At 34.6% G+C, this 17,579-nt stretch overlaps 1 protein-coding gene across 3 annotated transcripts in view; it reads right to left on the reverse strand.

Moving 5' to 3' along the window:
• Nucleotides 1-17,579, reverse strand: part of LOC138703725 (uncharacterized) — a 44,441-nt gene that overhangs the window by 10,932 nt on the left and 15,930 nt on the right. For all 3 annotated transcript variants that reach the window (XM_069831840.1, XM_069831839.1, XM_069831841.1), the window contains exons 3-4: nucleotides 8,820-8,975; nucleotides 3,632-3,675 (exon numbers count right to left, since the gene is read on the reverse strand). In XM_069831840.1, coding sequence (XP_069687941.1) covers nucleotides 3,632-3,675; nucleotides 8,820-8,966 — 191 coding nt within the window. In that variant the 5' untranslated portion in view covers nucleotides 8,967-8,975. The remainder of the gene's footprint in view (nucleotides 1-3,631; nucleotides 3,676-8,819; nucleotides 8,976-17,579) is intronic.

Below are 17,579 nucleotides of genomic sequence, written 5' to 3' on the forward strand. Positions count from 1 at the left end.
ATTTCCTCTCTGACTTACTTTTCCACTACTATTTGTGCTTTGGAAAGTAAATAAAGAGTGTATACGCTTACAATTGAAGAGTCCACTGCAAGAATGATGGATGTCACTTTCTTGTCGAAAATGAACCAAGACTGTCAATGCATAGCTTAAGACATATAGAATGTACAAAGAGAGTTATATGGCATTAACACTGATAGTCATTATCTAGTAATGATCGGAAAACCACATTTAAGCTTTGAGCGCTAAGCATTTCAAACTTTCAATCGCTTCTCCTGCAAAATGTATTCCAAATGACATCCATAATTCTTGCAGTGGACTCTTCAATTAATATTTAAAGATATATCAATACGTTTTCTTATTTATTATTTTGTTTTTTGATAATGAATATACAGTCTGCGCACAAAGTCCGTATACACATTACAACTTTCATTAAATTAAATTGCATTACCTACATTAAATTCAAGCTGACGAGCCATAATTGTGCTGGAGAGGTACGCGTCCATGAACGTCAAGTTAATGCCAAATCAATTAAACATTTTATGGACGATTTCGTTGTGCGTTTTGAGAAGGCATTACCGACAAAGAAGACTTTGTTGCTGTGAGAAAACGAAAAGAAAGGTTTCACAACGGACAGTGATCACGACGCGACGCAGAGAAGTGGAAGGCCATCCACAAGGCTTGAACGTTGTGCAGACGTGGCACAATCTGTTCAACAATCTCCGGTCAAATTACGCGGAAACATCCTGCTGAGTTGGGAATACCAGAATCAACCATGTGGAAACACAAGAAATTGGACCTGAAATTGAAATATTGGCGTCCATTGAATGCTAATGAATTATCAGATGGTGATTTGGAGAGACATGTGGACACTTGAGGTCGGGTGATGCAACAATTTCAAAAAAATGCGGTGCACGCAGCTTTCCAGACAGTGACATCAAGAATGTTGATTAACATGAACAAGAGAACATGACGGCGTATTTGTCTATGCAGAGACCACGGAGGAAGACATACGGATGTTTTGGATTCCTAAGAGGTACGTTGCGCCTTTTTGTAATATGTATACAGACTTTATAATGTAATGTGTATACGGAATTTGTGCGCACACTGTATAATGCATCCTTATTATATTTTGTTTTTTTGCACATGTGATCCAAAGTCATGTAAAATAATGTAGGCCTACTGATATCTTATATAACAAAAAAAAAGAGGAGGAAACAGATGTTCTATTCATACTAATGCGTATAAGTTTTCTGCCATTTGTACCACTTGTGTCACTGTACTGCTTTAAAAACGGGAAAGTGACGTTGTGGGAGCAAAACTTGTTCACATCATGCCAACTAGGCCTACATCAATAACATTTGTGCGAGATCGTGCGTATTTGCTTGGTTTCCGCACAAAACCAATCCGCGGAAAGTCTAAAATTCCACATTCAATATTCCCAACCTAACACACATAACAATTTTTCTCTTCTTACCGCGTAAGTGACATATTGCTTTTACTGCTTTAGGCTTTTAACATATTATTTTTAGAGACGTTCAATATAGTAATAATTATAAATTGGAAACTTACCACTGCAATTTCACCTAAATTGCACTGTTTTTAAATATTTGCAAAAATTAAGTAAACTCTACAACTCCACTAAAGTTACTGCATTCGTGATGCAAGTAACAATTAAGGAAGCCGTGAAAAAAATCAACAAGATTCCAGACTCATCATAGACTGGGGGAAAAAAGACAGACGTATATCACGGCCTGCTGGAGTATAGTAAACACAGAAAACATTTTAAAGTAACAATGTTGAAGATAGATATTTCTGTTTTGAAAATTTGCCGTCATTGAATAGAAACCAAGATGGAGATTTCATTGCAACTAATTAGAAATTCCTCTTTCAGGTATGTAATAAACGAGCGGTATGTTTTCTTTCAATTGTCGGAAATTAAAAAAGATCAACTACGTTTCGCTTTTTCAAACTTTTCCTCGAACATGAAAACTTCGACATACCGCTCTTGTAACGCATATTACTATTTCAATGCACATTTCAGCACTTGAAATCACAACTATTTATTGCCTCTATTCATTGCAAAGTAGTATGATGAAAGTGATACATTTTATTCAAATGCTCGATTTAGAAATAATTAGTGCTATAAGTCTTATAACAATGTTCAGAAACTATGTAAATAAAAATAACTGATGACATAATAAACTTTATGTAAATTTTACTGTTATGATTCAAAGAAACTACTACATACCTAATATATGCATAGGTTACGAACAAACCAATGCCTACTTTTAGAAAAATGTATGTAATTCATACGATTTGCAAATTCAAATTTGTAATGTGTTCCAGGTCAAATAATAAACACTGTAGGAAATCGAAAATTAAATAGAAAGATATAATTTAAAATAACAAATTTTTACGATAATATCGCAATCGTATGTGATTGACTTAAACTTCTTGGTGCTCGTGTGCTCATGATGTGATCTTGATTTCATATTATCTTAGTGCTCATACATCCTTGATTTGAATTTGTTTCGAGTACTGTGAAGTAATGTGATCTTATACTGAAACGCGATTGCAACAGAATAAGTACGATTTTTTGGACTAAACTGGTAATTAGGTAATGGTCTAAAAATACTATTTTTTATTTTTACATTAAAAACATTCTAAATATTTTTTGTGAATCATTTAACCAAGTTTACACTTCTAACAGGTGTTCCTGCCGCCATTTTTAAAGTCGTGCGCTACTTAAATGCAATATTACTCTGGTTTTCCTCAGTTTTCTAACTGATTGTACATTGAGATAGAGAGTCCGCTTCAGATAGTACAAAATAATGATAGCAAAGTTTCAGGATGTATGCTTCCCTATACTATATTATCAAAATATTAACATTAAATTAATAACATGAAAAATTAATAATGCTGATATTACTTACACTACAGCTTTTAAAACTTACATGTATGTACCAAGTAATGCCGAGAGTTAGTAGGCAAGAAATAATTCACGTATCTTTTATAGTTTAGAAATTACCAAAATTCAATTCATTTAAACATTGATGTCTATTTTCGTGTTTTAAATTTTTTCTACACATTCACTTCTTCAAAACCTATGTACTCCCACATTTATTCACATATTGTTCTGAACTTTTTTCTGCCGTTCCAGTGTATTTCAATATCTGATAATTAGCATTCAGTTTTGTGTAGTGTAAAGTATGATTGGGTCTAAAACATTTTAGTTCCATAATATGCACGATTTTTTTACATTCTGAAATGATTACATTTAATAATTTTTAATTCAAAACATAATTAGAGCCTGAGAAAATTAAATGAAAATGTATGTTTTATTATACCATAAGCTACTTTGAGAAAAATAAATTGAAAAATTGTGAAATTGTAGCACAAGATAGGAATTATATGGATATCAAAATATTAACATAAAATGAATATGAATAATTAATAATAATGCTATATTACTTACATCAGAGCTTTGAAAATTTGGATGTATGTGGCAAGTAATGCCCAGAACTAAAGTATAAAAAATTATTCATGTATCTTTCATAGTTCAGAAATTACCAAAATTCAATACAGCCCTCCCCCCATAATCACAAAATTTAGTGAAATACATTATATTTACCTTCTTCCAGAGAAACTAGAACAGGAATCTTGCAAAGAGGAAACCTGTAACATAAATCATAATGCATAATAGTACATTATGCAACGAGCCTATAATGGTAGTAATTAAGACGCAAGTATGTTTGTTTATGAAACTCGCTTGCGCTCGTTTCATAACTTTCATACGAGCGTCTTAATTACCATTATAGGCAAGTTTCATACGACTTTTTATGCTCGACCATATTTCTAACTTGAAATTATTCAAAAGTAGGTCATGTTATGGTTATGTAAGTGAGTAGCGAACTGACCTGAATTGTGAGATGTGCGCAGACGCGAAAGTATTGATTTTTTCCGAGGCCGAATGTCATTGACCTTGGCACAGAATAAGATGAACATTAGTCTGATATAACCTGGAAATTGATTTAGAATTGAAAAACGAGATGACAAATTGAAGTTATTTGAATATTATTTACAATTGACGCTAATTATTATAGTAACAGAACATAACCTTCTGCGACAGTATTGGATTTCCAGCCTCCGTGACTTTTCGCTAATTGTCTTTCGATTGCATATCCGAGAATAATCGATACTTGCGGTTTTATAATGGTACAAAGGTGATTTGTCATTGGCTGAACACCTGAACTTTAATGAATAGGTGTACTTTAATGAGATGCATTAAAGGGCTACTACCAGGTGTATAATTACTACATTTTGGCATGGTCGAGCATAAAGTACTTTACAACCATCCTTATAATAGGACGAGTTATGTTAATGTCATTGAACGATCTCGTAAACAATAGATCAGTGGTTCCCAAAATGTGAATCGCGAACCCCTGGGGGGTCGTATAAAGAGCTGAGAGGGGTCGTGAGGTGATTTACAAAATTAATAAATAAATAGACTTGTTTTGTATTTAGAAACAGAAATATAATAATGGTTATTAGAGGACAAAAATTCGCTCCGGTGCTGGGGATCGAACCCGGGTCCTTGGTTCAACGTACCAAGCGCTCTAACCATTGAGCTACGCCGAAGTTCAATCCACCACACCGGATCGAATCCCCCTCCTCTAGTTTTTTCCCTATATATCCTGACTCCATGTTCGGCATATACAGGGACATCATTTTATTTTTACTAAAATTTCTAATATTAACCTGGCTATATCTTTGGATCAACGATTAAGAACTGGAAACACCGTTTGCTACCTCTCTCCACGACTGGAGTTCGATGATACTGGCGTAATATACAAACAAATCACTTTACTAGGTATAGGAGGGAAGAAAAGTAGTTCATCCATTTACGTAAACTAGAAAATGTCGCGATTTTGAGTTTTATAATTTTCATGAGGTTTTTGTTTAATCAAAATACAGTACAGTATTAACAATGAATGTTTTTAGTCACGAACTGAGCTTTCTATGCGGACGTATTCATTATGCAGTGTATAATATTATACTGTCTACAGCACATTAGCGTACAATATAGAGAATGAAGTTAAATTGAAAAATAATCATAATATGGATATTTAAACACATTTTTGAAAATGGTGGCCGTAGTGTTTGGAACGTAGTGTTTACTATGAGCGTAAGGCTACTATGACTGTATATGCGGTCTTGGATCTGTTTGGAGGACGGTTGAACTTCATTAGTAGAAGGGGTAGGAGTGAAGTAGGCCTACATTAAAAAACTCAGGTACAATAAAAATTGATATAAAAATAAAATGATGTCCCTGTATATACAGTATTATGCACTATTGGACGAAGAATCTAGATTAATTTTTTGTTCCTACAGAAATTAATCTGTTATGGTAACAATGGTTATTAGAGGAGAAAAAGTCGCTCCGGTGCTGGGGATCGAACCCGGGTCCTTGGTTCTACGAACCAAGCGCTCTAACCATTGAGCTACGCCGAAGTTAAATTCATCGCACCGGATTTTTATAGATAGCAGATTCTACGGTAACGTTTCTACACTTCTGGAAAAAAAAAATACGCCTTCTGTCAATTAACATTCTTTTTTCTTTCTTTCTTTTTTTTTTTTTGCGATAGAAAAGACCGCTCCACAGGATTCAAAAGAATGTACAACGGTGAAATGGAAACAGGGGTGTACTTTAGGTCAGGCGGGGCCGGGTAATATTTTTCGAGGCCAGGCGGAACCAGGACACTTCTATGATTTTCATATCACCGTCAAATTTTTCATTTATAAAATGTCATATTTTATTTATATTTAAACAATTTCATAGAGAGATTTACCCGCAGACCTAAAAGCTCTGTATCTACAATGTTTCATTATACCTCTGCCAGTCAGCGACTGTTAAATTTCTTAATCGTGAGAGTCAGCGTATTCAAAATCATTACAGCTTTTTGCTATCTCCTCTCCTCCCCACCTCAAATATGACGTTGCACAGAGACAGAGAAAAAAGATAAGATCAGTACATTTCAACCCATCTATTTTCGTCTGATATTCTATAAGTATTCCTGCAGAAATTGTGATGATGACGATTTTTTATTTTATTTTAGTAAGTTATTTTACGACGCTTTATCAACATCTTTGGTTATTTAGCGTCTGAATGAGATGTATGTATGTATTTATTTACACTGCAAGTGGGCAAGCACCCAGTGGCAGTGGTATACACAATATAAACAATACACAAAAAATGATAAGCAATACACAATAAATTTACAATACACAATACAATTATACAATACACAATACAATTTTATATACAATACAATAAGAATACACAATATAATTTAACACAATAATAATAAAACATAAATAAAATACCTAATTTTACATTACAACCTACATAATTATGTATAGGCCCTACATAAGTTTCAATAGTCTTTCACTTTACTCTCATCTCACTCACTGTAGTGGCACTATGACGCATTTCACTGACACTTTAGGACACATTTCACTGACACACTATAACACACTTCACTGACACTATAGAACACATTTCATTGACGCTATAAATTATCACTGATCGGAACTATTCACTGCACTGTAAAACCATAACTTCACTGACTCACCTCGCTTCACTGATACAACAGTTCAAATAAGTCAAATAATTACACCCTTATGCATACTTATAAACAGAACTACATTTAAACTAAACATTTCTAGTCTAAGGCCCTCTTACACGCTATTTTTAAATAATTTACAATTCAAACCAAGGAAGTAACTCGTCAGGCTAAATAAATACATGTCACCTTAAAAAATTAAATGTTAAATGACACCTTAATTTTAATTAGCACTTGATACACAACTTTTTAAATTATTCTTGAAACTCCTTAAGGAAGGACAGCCCTCAAAGACCGCTGCAGGTAGGTCATTCCAATCATTTATAGTTCTATTTAAAAATGAGAATTTAGCCTACATCCGCTTTCTGTTTCCTACATTTGATTTTAAAATCATGATCGTTCCTACCATAGTACGTTGGCTTTTCTAACTGAGCCGTTATGAAGGTGATAATGCCGGTGAAATGAGTCCGGGGTGCAGCACCGAAAGTTACCCAGCATTTGCTCATATTGGCTTGAGGAAAAACCCCGGAAAAAACCTCAACCAGGTAACTTACCCCGGGAATCGAACCCGGGCCACCTGGTTTCGCGGCCAGATGCGCTAACCGTTACTTCACAGGTGTCGACTGATGATGACAATGATGATGATGGTGAGGAGGAGGAGGAGGACGACGACTACGAAGACGGCGGTGACGCCGTTAAAAACAACTACTGTACTATGAGTACTTCCGAAATCCCAAATCCGGGGCACTTTTTTGGTTAGAAATATATCATTGAATAGAGATAATTTCAGAATATAAAGCATATATATTATATGCTGTAGATATAGATCTTATTTATTTTCTTTTCTTTTGACTTTTAGAATTCCTTAGACGCTACGAGTTCAATGACTCTAAAAGGGGATTTGGAGATTTATCATACACTTGGAAATTCTGGGATGTTGGTGGAATGGGTGGTTTGGGTTATTCAAGTGTTTCCTGGAAAACATCTATTATATCTCCTCACAATAATGTCTTAGGGTTTTCCCTCAACCGTAAGGCAAATGCCAGGAAATTCGGACCACAACATCCCTGATTAATCACTGACCTCATTCATAATCGAAATCATATTCGTAACAAAACAGTAATACATATACAGTCGCCATCTAGTTCACAACAATAGTACACGGGCCTTCGGATTTCACACAGAAGATTAACTCGCGATAGGCCTATGACCAGAGATGTTAAAAGCGAGTATAAATAACAGCGAGGAAAAAAATAATAATGTCTGGAAATCTCGGTTCAGTGGTGGTTGTAAAATTATTAATGGAAATGAAAAAATAGTGCAATGAAAATATGAAGATTTTTATGAAGTGTGATAATTTTACCAAAACATTATGAAATATGAATGTTTATTCTCGACCATGCCGAAATGTAGTAATTATACACCTGGTAGCAGTCCTTTAATGCATGTCGTTAAAGTATACCTATTCATTAAAGTTCAGGTTTTCTATTATTCTCGGATATGCAATCGAAAGACAACTAGCAAAACGTTACGCAGGCTGGAAATCCAATACTGTCGCAGAAGGTTATGTTCTGTTACTATAATAATTAGCGTTAATTGTAAATAATATTCAAATAAATTCAATTTGTCATCTCGTTTTTCAATGTCGAATTCAATTTCAAGGTTATATCAAGTTTAAAGTTTATCTTACTTTCTAGATTATATCAAGGTCGTCGACAATCGTTGCCCGGAAAAAATCAATACTTTCGCTTCTGCGCACATCTCACAATTTACGAGATTGCACAAGGTCAGTTCGCTCCCCAGTTACATAAGAATAACATGAAAACTTATGAATAATTTCAAGTTAGAAATGTGGTCGAGCATAAAAAGTCGTATGAAACTTGCCTATAATGGTAATTAAGACGCTCGTATGAAAATTATGAAACTCGCTTGCGCTCGTTTCATAAACATCCTCGCGTCTTAATTACTATCATTATAGGCTCGTTGCATAATGTACTATTATGGGTGTTACATAATTGCATTCTACACATTATGAATCTTGTAAATCCTTGTTCTTATCCCAACAGCAGGAATGGCTTAGAACATGATATTTAATACCTACGCCCGTCACTACTGACCAGTAACTTGAGTTGGCTGAGGAGAAATTGAGAGCAAGCAGTAGTAGAAAGGATATAGTAAGATACGAGCGTATAATACCTCATCACTACTGAAGGACTCCAATGACTGATTCTGCAGGATGTGCTTCCTTTTCTCTGTCAGTTCCTGCAATGTGCGTTCTAGCCGCTGCTTCTCCTCAGTAAGACGTTTTATCTGCAGTTCTATATCCCGCAACTCGTCTCCCATGCTGTTTTCCTGCAAACATAAACACATTTTGCATTGTACGCATATAAATAAAATCGATTCTCTAATGGAATGCTGTCAACTTTAAATAAATTGAAAGCAACAATAATAAATGCCAATCATACTTACGAGAAAATTATGGGAAAGATAAATTTAAGGTATAATATTTATTTATTTATTTATTTATTTATTTATTTATTTAATACTAGTAAATTACAAATGAATACAAGTTAATATAATTAATATAAACTAGCCCACTCCTGAATGAGTAAGACTGGTTCTCAGGAGGGGATTTCAATACAAACAAAAATAAAATTGAGAGCGAATAATAATAAAAACAATAATAATAATAATAATAATAATAATAATAATTTATTTATTTAATCTGGCAGAGCTAAGGCCAGTAGGCCTTCTCTTCCGCCCAGACAGACTCTAATTCTAATTAAATACATTTGCTTACATAGTTATTACATTAATATCTAGATCATAAAACAACATAAAAGTAAATAATGAAAATTGGATAACTAATGTTAGTATGACAATAATAAACATTGGTAAGACATAGTTATAATAATAATAATAATAATAATAATAATAATAATAATAAATTATTTATTTATTTATTTATTTATTTATTTATTTATTTATTTATTTATTTATAATATTAATGTGCGAAACAACAGCACAAGGCCAATTACAGTTTAGCACAAGATACAAATAAAACAACAAATGATGATGAGAATGAATGATAGAAATGGCAGTGAGATGAAATACAATCAATATAATAGTCTACATTAATCTATTGACCAAATGCAACAAAATAAATAGCACAAATAATAATTATTAAAATTAGTTCAGTGAGATAATTAAAAATAATGGCAATTGAATAGAGTGAATTATAAATGTATTAATGAAATCAAATAAATGAAGACTGGAATAATATAAGTAATATTGTAAAGATATGAATTGGCAAGAATGGTATAATTCATCTTGGCAATGGCATACATTAATAAAAATGACATAAAAACTCAAAAGATATACTACACATTAAATGGATCCAAGTTCAATCCATGCAAATTAGCATATTTAATACATCTGCAGACCGGAGACAGAGATTTAGAATTCCTATTATAAAACATTTTATGAAATCTTAAACCCTTAGCAGGAATATGAAGACTGATATTGCTTATGAAAGACTCACAATCAATATCACCGTTAATGACTTTACAAAGAAATAAATAATCAAGATAATCAAGATCCTGACGTCAAACCTGAAAGAGCTATTATTCTTAACAAGTATTGTTAGAAAAATATTTCGTTAGCCTATTCTTAAATAGGTTTGATGTCTGACAGTCCCTGACATTACTCGGTAGGGAATTCCAAAGTCGAGGAACAGCCACAGTGAAAGAAGATGAATATGAGGATGTTCGGTGGGAGGGAATGGATAATATTGAGGAGTATTGTGATCGTGTGTCTAGGTTATGATGGGTGGATAAATTTTGAAAGCGAGACGCAAGATAGACAGGAGTGGAGAAATGCAATATGTGAAAGAGAAGGGAAAGACAGTGGATTTTCCTACGATCTTCTAGACGGAGCCAGGACAACATTTCGAGGGATGGTGTTACGTGATCAGCCCGGCGAATATTGCAGACGAAACGGACGCACATATTATGAACACGTTGTAGTCTCTGCGCCGAAGTAACGCTTAGGTCAGTAAGCAGAATATCACAGTAATCGAAGTGGGGCATCACGAGTGTTTGCACTAACATTTTTTTCATGGAAAAGGGTAGAAAATTCTTCAATCGTCTAAACGAGTGGATTAATGAGAATACTTTTTTGCAGGTTTCTGCAACTTGAATGTTCCAATTTAAACTTTTATCCATATAAATACCTAGATTCTTTACTGATTCACTGAACGGAATTTCGGTGCCGTGTATTTTAATCGGGGACAAATTTGGTATGGTAATAGTGCTTAACAAACGTGAATGGCCCACAATGATTGACTGTGATTTTTCTGGATTTAGTTTAAGTCGGAATTTCCGTGTCCATGTCGAGATTGAGTCCAGATCGTCATTAATTTTAGTTATTGCAACATTTATTTCGTCAGTGTGCATAATTTATTTCGTCAGGCCCACAGATTAAAAAATGTTAAATATCTTTAAACCCAAACTATAAATCCAATACATTTTTTATTTTATTACCAATTTGGAAAGGATTAGTGATTAAAATATTATTAAAATAAAATTTGTTTAATAATCTAGGACTTTGACTCATGCGTTGATAAAAAGCTGCATTGGTTTTACATCTCGGTTTCTTGCGCCGTGATTTTTAATGTTTATTTTTAGAGTTGAGAGTTGATGAGTGGAGTTAAATTTGTTGGTTGATTATATATTATACATCAGCTTCTTGTCTATGCGGATGACGTGAATATGTTAGGAGAAAATCCACAAATAATTAGGGAAAACGCGGAAATTCTTGTGGAAGCAAGTAGAGCGATAGGGTTGGAAGTAAATCCCGAAAAGACTAAGTATATGATTATGTCTCGTGACCAGAATATTGTACGAAATGGAACTATAAAAATTGGAGATTTATCCTTCGAAGAGGTGGAAAAATTCAAATATCTTGGAGCAACAGTAACAAATCTAAATGACACTCGGGAGGAAATTAAACGCAGAATAAATATGGGAAATGCCTGTTATTATTCGGTTGAGAAGCTTTTGTCGTCTAGTCTTCTGTCAAAAAGTCTGAAAGTTAGAATTTATAAAACAGTTATATTACCGGTTGTTCTGTATGGTTGTGAAACTTGGACTCTCACTTTGAGAGAGGAACAGAGATTAAGGGTGTTTGAGAATAAGGTTATTAGGAAAATATTTGTGGCTAAGAGGGATGAAGTTACAGGAGAATGGAGAAAGTTACACAACGCAGAGCTGCACGCATTGTATACTTCACCCGACATAATTAGGAACATAAAATCCAGACGTTTGAGATGGGCAGGACATGTAGCACGTATGGGCGAATCCAGAAATGCATATAGAGTGTTAGTTGGGAGGCCGGAGGGAAAAAGACCTTTGGGGAGGCCGAGACGTAGATGGGAAGATAATATTAAAATGGATTTGAGGGAGGTAGGATATGATGGTAGAGACTGGATTGATCTTGCTCAGGATAGGGACCAATGGCGGGCTTATGTGAGGGCGGCAATGAACCTACGGGTTCCTTAAAAGCCAGTAAGTAGTAGTAATGAATTTATAATTTCATTTTGTTTATTATAAATGTTTTCGTGGATTATAATTTCTATATTATTAATTGTTATATCTATATTAATAATTAGTAATAATGTTGGAATAATAATAATTATGGTTATTATTTTCAAATAAACGTAGAGAATTCATATTTTTAGTTTTATATTTATGTATATATAATTACGTACATTTCAAAGTTATTAAGAATTTTGTGAAAATATTTTAATAAAATAAAATAATAAATTATGTAAAAACTGTGACACTTAAAAAAACTGAAATATTGTCTGTAGAATAACTTCGCTCTAAAACACAGCAGTTCATAAAGAAAGACTTCTTATACATATAAAAGCACAGGCACACATATTTTGATAAAACATTCCACTTATAGGAAATATAGGCATTTGGAATACCAGATAATCTACACCAGTGGTTCCCAAAGTCAGGGGTCGCGACTTTGCATTTAGAAACATAAACAACGTTGAACATAAAAATAAAATAAAAAATCTTTCAGCAGTAATAAAGTTTTTTTTTCTCTTGTATGGAGGAGGGACTCAAACGCTTGCACTGCAACCTGGGGCTTATTGTGCTTACCACTCCTATTTTGTGAATCACTGGGTAGCTGCCATACCGTGAACTTAAACCGGGCTGTGATATGGATGATGATAATATGTGAATTAATGATCACGAAATGAGTCCGAGGTCCAACGCCGAAAGTCAGTCAGCAATTGTACTTCAATCTGTATATCCAGATGCTAGTGTTTGTCCACACGAATATCACAAACGAAATTCTGATTGCGATACATGTCACGAAACCACGAGTATGAACATGTCTGTATAATATGCGTCACTTCTTGCTCCAGGCGACTAGAACCTCCACGAGCAACTTTACTTTCCTGCTTCATCATAAGAAATGTAGTATAACCTTCTCCCCACTACCGTAACCACTAAAGACACCAAGATAACGAGGAAGTGAACACAAAAATTGTAACTATGAATTTGTTGTCTTCTCAACTGTCGAAACCATTCAGCGTTCGTTAAATAATGTTTTGGCGCAAAAACTTCTTTGAAATATTATCGTTACAATGTTACAAAAGCATATTTCAAGTCTCATTTATAATTAGATACAACAATGCATTTGTGTCCATAGTTCAACAATCGATATAGAGAAATGATCTTGTGTATTCGACCATAGTCTGAAATTTAGGTTACGTTTAGATTTAAGACCTCTTCTGGAGCCATATAATTATATATAGTCATCCTATCACATCATCGGGGTAATGTAACTCCACCTTTCAGACGCCCCAACATCAGAAGTGAGTTACACGTAGGACACTGCCAGGAGAGAAGACCAGAAATGTCGAAAGACAACCGGCAGGATTAGGGTGACCAGATTCACATCGATAAAAAAGGACACAAAGCTTCGAAAAAAAAAAGAGGGCAGAAAATTGTACTTCGATTTAGGTTTAGGCTGAGAGGATATATTAGGCCTATAATTCAAATTACGTCAATATCTATTTTATTAGAAAATAAAAGGAACGAAGTCACTTTTCACAACTTTTCAGGAGAAGCAAAAAACATTCCACTAATCACACAAATATTATATTTTTATGTTATAGAAGACAAAAGAATATTTAAAATTCTTAGTTCCTTCTTCCACCGTTCGATGAGCATGACATCTGTTGTTTAAATTGTTGCATAACCCAAAACTGAATATTTTGACTTATAGTCGCGACGCTGTTATTCCAGGCGTGACTCCTCCTCTTTGCTTACGTCTTAGGAAGTCAAGGCTCTATTAAGTCTGGGTAGGTAGTATCGTTCGCCATTTTTGTTCTTTCGTTGCCGAGCTACCAGACGAGGGATCTATGTGCCACACCGTTAAACATTATCATGTCGTAGCTCCTATGATAATAAATCAAACCCACTGTAATTCAGCAAATAATTGAGCGGCAAATAACGTCTTCGTGTGCTTTCTGCGAACTCCAACGAAAGAGCCAAAATGGCGGGCGATTATATTAAGTATTTATCCAGCCTTAGGAAATGCTTAAAATCTTCATCAGCGAATCACAAGACGCGCACGTTTAAATGTAGCCGACCTGCAACGCGATTGGCTGTCGGAAATTTGAGCGACGGGACTATACGTAGTTCCTTTTAGCTCCGACCGATTCATGCAGTACGGATTTAGGCTTACAGTATATCATACTTAAAAGTATGTTAATACCTATTTTATGACAAAATAATTATGATAAAAATAATGATTTTAGAGTTAGCTACATATATATGGAAGTACGATCGTTGGCAAAGAGTATATTCCGTCGATGCTGGTTCCACCTACAGGCAAAATTCTTGGAAAAGGCGTCAAATCAGATAATTTCAAAATATCAGGCATACAAGTTACGAAAAGAAGGACATTTCTTGATTCTTTAAATCCAGCCAAGCCCCGGACAAAGGCCTAAGAAAGAGGACATGTCCGGGCAAAAGAGGACGTCTGGTCACCCTAGGTGGGATTAGTAAAAAAAAGAGTTATTAATATAACAATCAGTTATTTAACTACTCTGTATCAAATGCGTGGGCAAGCGATAGCGTCGCGATTAAGCGTAAACGCAGCAAAGCATGAAAGTCGTGGGTTCGATTCCCGATAGGATAATGGATTTTATCCATTGATCTGATCCTTTCGGCCGAACTATGGCCCTGAATTTTGCTCTACCTCTAACAGGAATGAGCACCAGGGACAATATTACAACACGAATAGAAGAAATTAGTGGAGTATATTTAAACATCGATATACTATAATCCTTTCCTTATTAGAATATAATATACAGATAAACTATAATAACAGCTAAGCTGATATCAGGGGTTGCTTTTAGAAGGCGACAAAACCTTCAGCATGACATTCTGGGAAGGAAGTAAAGCTGCGGGTCCTGTGTCGTAAATTTACAGCACGTTAAATATTGAGTTCCCAGACATATTGGGGACACTTATCAGCTATCACTGAGTAAATTTAGTATGCGCACCCATCAAATATGCCAATCTTTCAAAGTGTGTGTGCAATAAAGTTTACTACACGAACACTTTACTAACTAAGGGTAAGTAAACAAATAGTAAAGAAAATTGTTAGGGAGCATATTTGCATTAAGTTTAAGCTTCCTTATGTAAGTTGCCTTTAAACTGTTTTTACTAAGTTATTACAGAAATAATTACAAAATACATTAAGTTACTCACGTGACAATATTCTTATAAATCAATCCGCCTTGCTCTTGTAATATTTCTCTAAAGAATGAATTTCATTTAACAATTGTTTATTTTGAAGAATCATGTCATGAAAAGCAACATAGTCTTCACTGAAGAATGATTTTACAACAAACTTTGCTTTTACTGTTTTTACAGACAATTTATTTTTCTCATCAGTCCATAGAGCGTTCATGCGAGAAAATAATCTTTCGACACACGCATTTGTTCCAGGGATACACATAATGAACTTCACTGCCCTCTTCATATTTGAGAGTTCTTCTTCAGTACTTTTAAAAAGATCCACCCAGACTTCATCTAAACTTTTGGTGTTGCCATCACTGTAGAAATTAATAACTCACAATAATTGTTTCATACTAATTTTGAAGGAAAAACTGTTCCGTGGCCGGGTATCGAACCCGGGACCTTTGGTTAAACGTACCAACGCTCTATCAACTGAGCTACCCGGGAACTCTACCCGACACCGATCCAACTTTTCCCTCTATATCCACAGACCTCAAAGTGGGCTGACAACCGTCAAGCAACCAACATTGAGTGCACACTAACTCTGTGTGACTTAAATTGTGGTTTTCTGTTAACGAAGAGTGACGCGTATTATGCAAATCAAGCTTTCAGGTATAACTCCCTGTAAAGTTGATTTGAATAATTTTGAAGGAAAAATTGTTCCGTGGCCGGGTATCGAACCCGGGACCTTTGGTTAAACGTACCAACGCTTGTTTAATAATAGTTCATCTACAGTCACCTACAATGATGAAGTGCGATGTTTATAATTTTTAATGTAGAATAGACATTGTAACTTTTCCATTTTTCTCAGTTTAGAACTCTAAAATACGGGACGGAGAGCTCTTCCGAAGACCTTTCTCGGAACAAGGGACGCATTAGCGAAAAACGGAATGTCTGGGAACCCTAGTCTACTGCTACTATTATTGATCCTGTTACTAAGACTATTACTAGTGCTATTGATATTACTGCTACTACCATTACTACTACTATCCCTGCTACTGCTGCTACTAATACTACTACCACAGTGACTATATACAGTCACGAAGCTTGAGTTTTGAGGGTGCTAGAAACAATAGACTGTGACGGTACTATTTTGCATTGCCTGTAATGAGGCGATATTAGTGATCCTAGTGGTGAGCAACTATCTAATGTTTGCATATTTACTACGTATTGAGCTTCGCTACTACTAGGAAATGGCATCAACTTGTTAAGGACTTCTTTCTCTTATAAGAGAAAAATTCAGAGTGCATATATTTTTAAAAAGTACTAAAAAGAGATGGAATTCCGATAGAAAAAAGTTATAAAGGAAAGAAAAGTTTTCAATAAAAAGAGATCGGAAATTTTATGACCTTAAGACGGTTTTATATAAGAACTTAACTATAATTTTAATACAAGCTAAACGAATGTGCACTCTAATCTTTCCATTTCTATACCTACAGTATATCATTAATTCAGTTTATTCTCTTATCCTACTCCAGGAATCATTCCAATATATTTAACTTTCAATTCCCTTCTTCGTAAGTATGCTTTCTTGAAACACCGTTATAGTTTCTGTTTGTTTATCCGGAGTCCTATTCTTATTCATCAGTCAACTGTACGTGAGTTTAATAATTTGTAACGATTAGGACCGATATGGCTCAATGGATAGCTCGTGCACTTCCCAATCAAGCCGTCCACGGTTCAATCCCCGGTGTGGGCGGAAATATTATCTCCTTTATATGGGACATTGCGTTTGTCCACTGTCTTGTGTCCGTTCTGTGACGATTCCGTGGTGACCCTGCAATATTTCTGACCACACGATCAGGATGGCCCGCATTGTGTGAGTCTAGTGTTGATCCAGAAACACCAACCCCTAAATCGAGGATTGTGAGTCGTTAGAAATGAAGAAGCTTGAATCATAAGACAAAGAAGAAGAAAAGAAACTATTAGGATATCCTCTTCGCCTCCGTCTCTCCTGAGGATAAAGATGTATTCGACCTAAGAAACAATGTGAACAATAAATAAATAAGTAAATAAATAAGTAAATAAATAAATAAGTAAGTAAATAAATAAGTAAATAAATAAATAAATAAATAAATAAGGTATAGTAAGTGAGTCAAGTAAGTAAATATATAAATAAGAAGATAAG

Source organism: Periplaneta americana, chromosome 7 (assembly GCF_040183065.1).
Source record: "Periplaneta americana isolate PAMFEO1 chromosome 7, P.americana_PAMFEO1_priV1, whole genome shotgun sequence".
In the NCBI taxonomy this organism is placed as follows: Eukaryota; Metazoa; Arthropoda; class Insecta; order Blattodea; family Blattidae; genus Periplaneta; species Periplaneta americana.